Below are 11,878 nucleotides of genomic sequence, written 5' to 3'. Positions count from 1 at the left end.
GGTGCCCGAAAACTTAAAATCAATCATTCAATCATGACTGCATCTCAGCATTCCACGCTTGGAAGTGTTATAAACAGAGAGGTGTATCTCTCCCTTCCAGAAGTCAGAGGGGATGTCCTTGTGTTTATATATAGCAAAAGATATCGGCGTCAGTGATATTCGATATCAGGTGCCAGAAAACTCAGAATCAATCAATCAATCATGACTGTATCTCAGCATTCCACGCTTGGAAGTGTTATAAACAGGGAGGTGTATCTCTCCCTTCCAGAAGTCAGAGGGGATGTCCTTGTGTTTATATATAGCAAAAGATATCGGCGTCAGTGATATTCGATATCAGGTGCCAGAAAACTCAAAATCACTCAATCAATCATGACTGCATCTCAGCATTCCACGCTTGGAAGTGTTATAAACAGAGAGGTGTATCTCTCCCTTCCAGAAGTCAGAGGGGATGTCCTTGTGTTTATATATAGCAAAAGATATCGGCGTCAGTGATATTCGATATCAGGTGCCAGAAAACTCAAAATCACTCAATCAATCATGACTGCATCTCAGCATTCCACGCTTGGAAGTGTTATAAACAGAGAGGTGTATCTCTCCCTTCCAGAAGTCAGAGGGGATGTCCTTGTGTTTATATATAGCAAAAGATATCGGCGTCAGTGATATTCGATATCAGGGTGACAGAAAACTCAAAATAAATCAATCAATCAATCATGACTGCATCTCAGCATTCCACGCTTGGAAGTGTTATAAACAGAGAGGTGTATCTCTCCCTTCCAGAAGTCAGAGGGGATGTCTAGCTGCCTTGCTTCCACTCTCGTGTTCCTTCAGTCTGGAGGTGCTCATATCTCCGCTTTATGCCGACCCACCTCTTTTGTGATCGGGCAAGTTTTTGGTGGTTAATCAGCTCGGTGCCCAGGTGTCTTTGGGGGGTGGGGTATCTGAGCATACCCGAGTGGTTGTTGGAGGAGTTCGAAGTTATCGTTTGAATATTAACTAGCTTGAAGAAGTTCTCTCTCTCTCTCTCTCTCTCTCTCTCTCTCTCTCTCTCTCTCTCTCTCCTACAGGCTGTTCCATTTTAATGTTATAGGGTCATCGTCTCTTCTTGGTGGTTATACAAAGATATTTGAAGGATTTGTCATTTTTTTTCTAAATACGTCGAGTCTTGCCAGCTAACCATCTCACTCTGAGTAAATCTCGATTTTTTTTTTTTTTTAATGGAATTTCCTAGCTTTGAATGTCCTTATCATCTCGTCCTGGAGACCAACGCCAAGAATATTTCCCCAATATTTCCTGAGAATTTTCTCCATCTCTCTCTAAGGCGTCTCGGTAGTTTCCTCAACTGCCATTGGAACTTGGCCAAGTAATTTCTCTCACTTCTGAGGTTCAGGAATGTCTGTAGTATCGTATTTCCAACGTTAATTGGTTTGTGGAATTTTCGTACTTTTTGTTGTTAACGGAGTTGTTTTTATATATATTTTTTTATGTTGTATACAGTTGATTTTTCAATGATAATTTTTAACCCCAAGTGTTCAACTGTTGCTTCTTTTTCTTTTCCTTTTTTTTTCTTTGTCCTTTTGTTGATATTGTATACAACTGATTTACAATGATCATTTTCAGTCAATTGTTTAGCGGTTTCTTCTTCTTCTTCTTCTTCTTCTTCTTCTTCGCTTTTCTGACCTTATTAGCCCAACTGTATAGCAGGGTCGGTCGCTTGATTCAACTACCTCCCTTTACAGTATTTATGTTCCTTGCATCTTCTTCCCACAGTCCTCCACTTCCTCCCCCCTGGTTGGTAGTCCCCATACGATGATAGTTTCTTGGCCCTTCAAAGGTTTCTGTTATAGGGCAGATTTTTAGTGAATTTTGAAAATTTTATCCAAAACTACTACTCATTTACTAATTTTTCTCTCAGAAAATAATGGTAAATTGATTTGACAGAGTATTTGATTTTTATAACACACACACACACACACACACACACACATATATATATATATATATATGTGTGTGTGTGTGTGTGTGTGTCTATATATATATATATATATTATATATATATATATATATATATACTGAGTTGGTGGTTAGATGCGCGACGTGTACTTGTATAGTTGTATATAATTTGCATTGGTGAATACATATGCTGCATATTATATACAATATATATATATATATATATATATGTATATATATATATATATATATATATACACACTAATGCAAAGTATCCAATCGCATACATACGTATCATACAGTATATCCATTTCCGATAATTCTGCATATATACATACGCTAACTGAACCTTATTTACTTCGCATGACTATAAAGAAATTGACACTTTTTATGTATTTTCAGATCAGCGTTGCCATTCAGTGTCTAAGTACAGACTTCAGCAGTCAAAAGGGAGTCAAGGTAAGACTCTTTTCTATTTATACATTTATTTATTTACTTATTTATTTATTTATATTTTTATTTACTTACATCTCATTAAGGCACTTGATTTAAATTGGAAATGTCTTGTGGTTTGAAATGAAAATGATGATGATGATGATTATGATAACGATTATAATGATGATAATTATAATAATTTTGATGAAATGATGATGATGATAACGATTATATTGATGATAATTATAATAATTTCGATGAAAATGATGATGATGATAAACGATTCTATTGATGATAATTATAATGATGATGATGATAACGATTATAATGATTATAATTATAATAATTATGATGAAAATGATGATGATGATGATAACGATCATATTGATAGATATAATAATGATGAAAATTATTATAATAGTAATGATAATGATATGATAATAACAATGCATTTATAGTATTAATAATTATTATAATAATGATAATGCATTAATAGTAATAATGATAATTGTAATAATGATAATGAAAAGGATGACGATAATAATGATGATTAACGATTATGATAGTAATAATGATAATACAGTTATGATGATAATAATCATTTTAATAATGATGAGGAAAGAATGATAATGGTGATAACGATTATAATGATAATAAGATTTTAGTTAATGATAATAGTTATGATAATGATAATACAATTAGAGTAGTAATGATAATAATAATTATAATAATAATGATAATAATAACATTATTAATTATAATAATAATGATAATAATAAATTATTAATTATAATAATAATAAAAGTGTTTATTCTAATGTCAAGTAAAAGTTATATGAGAGAGAGAAGAGAGAGAGAGGAGAGAGAGAGAAGAGAGAGTGAGAGAGACCTCAGAGAGAACTTTAATGCAATTTTAAAAGCAACAAAGAAGTACGAACGACGCGAATTTAAACCCTGCAAAAAATGTTCCTCCAATCTAGTCTCATATATCGAGTGTTTTAATTCGAGCAAATAGTAGGTTGGACTGTGAGACCTCTGATTGCATAGTGGGGTCGGTGTGTGTGTATGCGTGTGTTAGTGTGTGTTCCCCTTCCATTTTATTTAAATGATTTTGAATACATATGTAGGAAATGATGATAAAACAATTACACCAGACAGGCCTTTGTTTTGTAATATCAGTCTTCGATAAACTTTGGTTTATGCCTATTTTCTCTCTTGCAAAGAACCACAAAACCAATAATTTGTATAAAAAAGAAAATAATTAAGTCGTATGACTCGACGTTCAATTTAGAGAGAGAGAGATGAGAGAGGAGAGGAGAGGAGAGAGAAGAGAGAGAGAGAGAGAGCATGCTCCTGCGCTCTTTTAGGGCGGAGCCTAAACTGAAGGATACTGGAAGGGAGTATTTGTTCTGTTTAAGATTCCTAAAATCAGGAGAGCGCTACATCTCATTTATCACACTAACCTTAAAAGGGCTATGTTAATTACTTCTCTCTCTCTCTCTCTCCTCTCTCTCTCTCTCTCTCTCTCTCTCTCCCGTGCTGTATTGTTTATATATGTTTATGTGTATGCTGGCTCGCTCTCTCTCTCTCTTCTCTCTCTCTCTCTCTCTCTTGGGTGCTGCCATTGTTATGTATGTGTTTGTGTATGTGCTCTCTCTCTCTCTCTCTCTCTCTCTCTCTCTCTCTCTCTCTCATTTTTGGGTGCTGCCATTGTTTATGTATGTGGTGTGATCACTTTATCAGTTGAGCGTACATGAAAGTAAAGGGGGAAAAAACTGGTCTTTTAAAAGGGTTAAAGACCAACGTTTAGGATATGGAAGTGAATGCAAACGAACTGGAGTCTGATATGCAAGCATGTCATTATGCTTATGTACGTGCATTAGTACACACATGCAGGCATAGTGTGCATGCAGGTTTCGGAGGTACTACATTTGATAGATATACTTGTTTGAATATTAATGTAAAAGAAATTTTGTGACAGATGTTACAGTTTACATATAGGGATACGAATATATATTTTGGAGTGTTCAGTATTCACAAATAGACTGGTCTAACAAGCAAATCCTTTTAAACTTCCTATGCATAGAAATTTAATGACAGTTTTGTATTATTATTATTATTATTATTATTATTATTATTATTATTGTTGTTGTTGTTTTTCCAATTGCTTTATTAATTCCTAGCAGTCTGATGTTTAATGTTTTATTTATATAATCTCATGAAATATTTTTACAACTTCTGAAATATGATTTTTATGATCTTCTCTCTCCATGTTTGTATGTACACGTATGTATATGTATGTTTAACAATTATGCATATGCACATAGGTACTAATGTATATGAGTGCCTTATGTGGGAAGCGATCCTGGAAAGCATTAATACAAATGATTAAAAGTAGCATTAATATATCACCCTACTTAGTAAAATTAATGAAGGTCTTATTCATTTTATTAATAAGGTTATACTTACAGTAGTTACAAGCAGTGAGTTTGAGGTAGACCTTGGGGCTGTGTTTTATACTTAATTAAGACACCATATTTGAAGTAAAAGTTGACACTTTGTAACTACTTTATTATCTGATATGTTTTGACGTTTGCCATCTTCAAAGCCAGATTAGCTCTTTCTCTCTCTCTCTCTCTCTCTCTCTCTCTCTCTCTCTCTCTCTCTCTCTTGGATAATTTGTGAGAACAAAAAAATTTACATGTTAACCTCGAAAGAAATTGCACGATTTTTGTTGGAGCCAAAAGGATTCAAGTTGAATTTTAATGATTACTTAGAAATAAAACCCAAAAAAATTCACTGAGATACTTCCTTAGTGATGCTAAATCAATGGAAAGTCAGAAGTTCAAACTTTCTCCAAATGTTTTTCTGTTGAGCTGGTGGACAATGGTCTCATTTTATGATTAATATGTAACTATCTCTTTACCATTCATATTTATCTCAATATATTTCATTTGTTTTTATTTATATTAAATATTTTTTTTTATTTACCATTTCTTTTCTGCACAGGGTGTTTTCCCTGTCGGAGCCCTGGGTTTGTAGCATTCTGCCTTTTCAATTAGGGTTTTAGCTTAGCTAGTGATAATTATAATAATTATATGATGTCTCCATTGATACGTATTCATCTTTGGTTTGACAAAATAGTCTTTTTCAATTTTCCTCAGCACTTTTCTGAGCATTTATAGAGCATCAAATAAATAAAATTTTACAGCTAATCCAAAACCAAATTGAAGTCAGTCTTCCTTGTATTTTTTCTTTAGAACTCAATGCCATCCTCATTTTGATCTTTATGTTGATTGGTGCATTCACTCCCTCTTTAGTTCTTCGTGTTTTCACCTCCTCCTCCCCCTCTTCCTCTTTCTCCCTTCCATTCCATTCCTTCCTCTTCCTTCTTTTTACATTGAACGTATCTTTCAGGGCCCGCCGCTGCATATTCAGGTGGACACCTACGCTGTGTTAAGTACACCACAACACCTTCACCACCTCTACAATCCTTCATCCCAGCCACTTCCTCTGCATACCCAGGTGACTGACTAAAATAGGAGGTGCTTTATCTCTGTCTCTTTCTCTCTCTTTCTATCTCTCTCCCCTTCTCTCTTTTCAAGTGTGTTTCTGTTCTCTTTCCTTACCTTTCTCTCTGTATCCCATATCCCGTTTTAAGAGATAAGGGAACGGAGTTAATTTTTCATTCATTCATGAATATAAGAACTTGTTACAAATGTCAGTCATTTTTGGATTCATGCACAGGGATTGGCTGAGTGATGCTTCTCAGTTCTCACTTTTTTTATTCGAAAGTGAATTCTTTAGTAATGTTTCTTTAGATTTAATTTGATGTCACTAGCTGGGGGAAATGAATCATTCTATACCAATTTTTTTTCGCTCTTTTCTTCTGTTTAGTGTTTGCAATTAGTTTCTCCACATTACTGTCAAACCTTATCTTGATTATGAGTATATTTAGAAGATGGCAAATAGACGAGAACTATTTTTAGGAATGTTTCTATTTATCTAGATTTTTTCTGCTTGTTTATCTTTTGACTTTTCTTCTCGGCTCAGTATTTTTACCTTTGTTTTTGTTAGTGATTTTTGTGTTAGATTTAGATCATTTATGATATGTCAGCGTTAATAATTGAGGGATATATATATATATATATATATATATATATATATATATATATATATATATATATATATATATATATATATATAAGGCAAACAGGAGTCATGACCCTGATAAACAAAGCATTCGACTTTGAGGTCTCAATCTTATATTCAGTTTATAGTTTCAATGAAGTTTCCATCTGTAAATATAAAAATTTTAAGTAATACCAATATATCCAGTAATTATTTAAACAAAATTTATACGGACAGACAAAGTCAAAAATTTCCTTTTTTTCAATTGATATTGGCTTTAAATGTACGAGCATTTTCTGTCTGTTCTTTAAACAAAATTGATTAAGACGAAAAGTGCCCTTTTATCAAATTGTTTTGGCTTCATCTGTATGGTAATTTTCTATATATATATATATATATATATATATATATAGAATGCATGCGCTTGTTATATTATATTCGAATTTAATTTATCCCACTGTGCAGTTATGCCTATAAATCGTATTGTCTTTTTCTTAATGTTAATTCTGTCTTGCAGGGCCTTCCGCTTCACGTCCAGGTTGACACATACGAGGACCCGAGGGATGCAGCAACTTTATTCCACCGAGGATATTGTCAGATTAAGGTCTTCTGTGACAAGGTATGGTGTATACATAAACTGTTACAAATTTTCCGTAAAAAAAAAAAAAAAAAATACCGTTTTAAAAAGGGATATATTGACGTTAAGGAGTGATATTGGGGTCACCAACTCGTAAAAAGATAAGAATAACGTTGGGTAAAATTACGGTCTCTTGTATTTTCCTGAAATACAGCCGAGAACAGTACGATTTACGATTAAAATTACGTTTTTTAACAGTGTATGTTTATATTTATATATTGTAGTATATTGTACAATCTTGCGTTTATGTGTCAGGAAGATCTAACTGTTTCCTTGTAATGATTATGAAATCTTTGAAAAGAAATTAATTAAATTAAGTTAGGTGGGCTGTAGTATAAATCTTGTGTTTATTTGTCAGGAAGTTCTAACAGTTATCTTGTAATTATAATGAAAAATTAATCAAATCAAGTTATGTAGGCTACACTCAAAAAAGATACGTAATTTTAATCGGAAATTCTCCTTAAAAAATATACTGCTCTCAGCCTTATTTCAGTAAATACAGGCGACCGGGTTTTATACCCTACTTTATTATTATCTTTTACTTGTTGGTGACCGTAATATCACTCCTTAACGTCAATATATCCTTTTTTAAAAATGGTAATTGCCTGCCAACATTTATTCCAGGATTTTTTACCGGTTTCACAGCAAATTTTTAACAGTGTATGGTTAAGTTAGGTTGAATCAAATTTAACCTATTGTGCAACCAATTATGAATGCATTATGATTAAATGTATCACATGCTTCTTTTACATTTCCTTCTCATTTTACCGTATTTACGGCAAATATTTACCAGTGTCAGTTTAAGTTAGGTTAAATTAAATTTAACCTATTTTGTAACCAATTATGAATGCATTATGATTAAATGTGTCACATACCTCTTCTACATTTCCTTCTCATTTTACCTTTTCCTCTCATCATTGACTTCATCTGCTCTCCTGTTTAAATTTAACCTGATTAATTTTCAACCATTTATGAATGAATTATGATTAAATGTGTCACATGCCTCTTCTACATTTCCTTCTCATTTCAATTTTTCCTCTCATCATTGTCTCTATCTGTTCGGTTAGGGCTTATGATCAAATGTGTCACATGCCTCTTTTACATTTCCTTCTCATTTTACCTCTTCCTCTCATCACTGTCTCCGTCTGCTCTCCCGTTAGGGCGCAGAAAGAAAAACGCGCGACGAGGAACGCCGCGCGGCCAAACGCCGCATGGTCGCCACCACCCGCAAGAAATACGAGGACCTCTACCACCAGCCGTGCGACCGCTCCGAGTTCTATTCTATGTCGGATCTCACCAAACCGCCAGTTCTCTTCACACCAGCTGAGGATTTGGAAAAAGTAAGTGCGATGGGCGTCTGTGCCTTCTGGAAACGTGAAGGCATGTTGCTTATTTATGAAAATAGGGAGGCAGATATTAATGTACAGGAAGAAAATATCTCCAATGTGACGGAGGCAATATGAAGCCTTGTTTGTGTATGTGTTTATATATATATATATATATATATATATATATATATATATATATATATATATATATATATACACAAACTTTTTCTACTAGTGGGCAAAATTATTCTTTATCCTCTGTATCAAGGTTGTGATTTTGTGCTACACACATACACACACACACACATATATATATGTATATATATATATATATATATATATATATATATATATATATATGTGTGTGTGTGTGTGTGTGTGTGTGTGTGTGTGTGTGTGTGTGTGTGTGTGTGTGTGTGTACGTACATTAATGTGATAAAATATGTGTGATGAAAATTAAATTGTCAAAATGTTGAAGACAGTTATAAACATTGTTTTTAATATATTTTTAAAACCTCTCCTTTTTTTCAGGTCCCTATGGAAATTCACAGTTTTTACAGCCACGACTCCGATAATGGGTAAGTATAACTGTGGCTTTGTTTATATTAGTCAGAGTTAGATAGATAAAACAGGGTAAATTTTCCCTTTATCCTTTTTTTTTTGAAACTTTGAAAGCAATGCCCCGGATATCTTTTTATCTTTGACACGAATTAAAGCTGTTATCATTTGCTTTATAATCTTTGATATTACTATTAGATGAAATATGTAAAATTTGATGTAATTGGAGGTATTTACGCATATACATATAATTTCACAGGTTTCATTGCCATACATGCATATATGTGCGTCCGTATTGCATATATATATATATATATATATATATATATATATATATATATATATATATATATATATATATATATATATATATATATATATATATATACAACAACAACAAATGCATCAGTTTTTAGTCCACTGTAGGACAAAGGGCTCAGACATGTCCTTATTTATGTCTGGGGAGTGGCCAGTTTTTATTACCACGCTGGCCAACTGCATATTGGTAATGTTGGGAGACTTTTGTCTGATCGCTCACGGCAAACCAACCTACCCTTTCACCACGTTAAGGTATCCCCACTCAGAAAGGGATACAGTGGTACAGTTGGTTTCGTTAAATCCGGTAACACATTACGGTAAGCAAAGGAGACGTCTGGCAGCTGTACATTGTAGCTGGTAACTCTGTGCTTAGCAAAAGAGAAACTGTTGGCAACGCTGCATGTAAAACAAAGTCGTTGAGCTTGTAAACAAGTGATCAAATGTATTTTGATTAGATTTTCTCATTTCTGGTAAGCAAAGGATAATATTTTTATATACATTATTTCATGGAATTTATAAAATAGCTTTTGATCCCGTGTTCATAATCTCAGCGTTGCCAGGATTTTCTCTAAACACAGCGCTACCTGCTACAATGTTCAGCTGTTGGACATCTTAGCTTCCTATGGAGTGTACCGGAGTCCCTAAACACAGCGCTACCTGCTGCAATGTTCAGCTGTTGGACATCTTAGCTTCCTATGGAGTGTACCGGAGTCCCTAAACACAGCGCTACCTGCTGCAATGCTCAGCTGTTGGACATCTTAGCTTCCTATGGAGTGTACCGGAGTTCCTAAACACAGCGCTACCTGCTGCAATGCTCAGCTGTTGGACATCTTAGCTTCCTATGGAGTGTACCGGAGTCTCTAAACACAGCGCTACCTGCTGAAATGTTCAGCTGTTGGACATCTTAGCTTCCTATGGAGTGTACCGGAGTCCCTAAACACAGCGCTACCTGCTACAATGTTCAGCTGAACATCTCAGCTGCCCATGAAGTGTACCGGAGTAAATGAAGCCAACTTCACAATGTCGTAGAGACCCTATTTTCGATGACGAAGACCCCTTTTTTCCAAAACTGTGTACTAGGGAGAGCAGACAATGGCTGGAAATAATAACGTCGCAATCGTACATAAGAAATCTATCAAGCCGTCTGCCGGCGATTACAGTAGGCCACCACAACAATGTCTGTGTATTTCTGTTCTCATGGTGTCCAATCAATTCGAATCAATGCCCAACACTATTCTGATATAAAAAAATCAATGCGAATCAATGCCCAACACTATTCTGATATAAGAAAATCAATGCCCAACACTATTCTGATATAAGAAAATCAATGCGAATCAATGCCCAACACTATTCTGATATAAGAAAATCAATGCGAATCAATGCCCAACACTATTCTGATATAAGAAAAACAGTGATGGGTCTGTTCGGCACAGAGAGGGTAATACCTAAGAGAAATGTTGACATTAAGATTCAATTTAAAGACATTTCATCATTAGAATGTGTGGAATTATTGAACAAGTAAAAGGAAAGGTACTGTGTCTCTAAGCTTGCTGAAAGATTAGACGTGTACCCTTCATGCATGAATAACCTAGGTTTTTGAATGATGGACATGACAATTTGATATTAACTTTCTTCATAAAACGTTCACCAAATGTTCAGCTGAGCTCCACAAGGCACTACAAGAGTTGGAAGACCCGGGCCTACATGGCTGATGACTATGAAGCGCGACGTAGCAGAGGATGAATGGTGAAGTATTGAATTAAAAGCTCAAGATAGAGATGGCTGGCGAAATCTAACCGTGGCCCTTTGCGTCAATAGGCGTATGAGGAGATGATGATAATGATGATGATTAGTCAATGTGCGAAATCTGGGCAGTGAAATTAATGTCATATTTTTTTTTCTTTTTTTTTTTTTCAAGATACAATGCTGTACAATTTTCATAGTTAAAGACATTCCCCTTTATGTAGACTGTAATGGTCAATCTGTGAAATCTGGGCGCTGCTTTCAAAGTCGTAACTAGCTAGTAACAGGATAGTTTTCATAGACGGAATGCGTACGTAGCAATGTTCATGTTGTCGACAACCTCTGCTAGGAACTTCAATAGCCATATACTGTCATTTATACATCATTGTATTCTCGCCATCTTTATCCCTGTGTCATTTCCATCATCATAATCACTCGTCATTCATCCCTCTTCTTTTCGCTGTCCTTCCATCCATACTTCCTTCTTGCCTTCCACTTACAATTCTTGCACGATGCATGAAAGCACGAACCATGTATACTGTATATTTATGAGTATGTATAGAGTAATGATTTGAAACTCACTGCATTATGACGTCGTTCAATTACCATTTATAGATACTGTATGGTAACTAAGAGAAGGATTACTGAAACTGGAATCCTACGGATGATTTCTGAGCTGGGAATCCTGCATTGGATTTTTTTTATCATGGAATCCAGCTCAGGATTTCTAATCCAATATCCTTTGTAAGATTTTTGATCCAAGAATCCTGTGCAGGGTT

At 34.5% G+C, this 11,878-nt stretch overlaps 1 protein-coding gene across 1 annotated transcript in view; it reads left to right on the top strand.

The window, feature by feature from the left end:
- The window catches only part of grh (grainy head), a 189,535-nt gene that overhangs the window by 167,584 nt on the left and 10,073 nt on the right, over positions 1-11,878 (top strand). Inside the window, 5 exon segments of the mRNA XM_068391552.1 lie at positions 2,353-2,409; positions 5,802-5,909; positions 7,033-7,134; positions 8,313-8,492; positions 9,012-9,058. Coding sequence (XP_068247653.1) covers positions 2,353-2,409; positions 5,802-5,909; positions 7,033-7,134; positions 8,313-8,492; positions 9,012-9,058 — 494 coding nt within the window.

This window comes from Palaemon carinicauda, chromosome 18 (assembly GCF_036898095.1).
Source record: "Palaemon carinicauda isolate YSFRI2023 chromosome 18, ASM3689809v2, whole genome shotgun sequence".
Taxonomy (NCBI): domain Eukaryota; kingdom Metazoa; phylum Arthropoda; class Malacostraca; order Decapoda; family Palaemonidae; genus Palaemon; species Palaemon carinicauda.
Note: the sequence above shows the minus strand (reverse complement) of the source record. Positions and strands in the feature narration are given on the sequence as shown.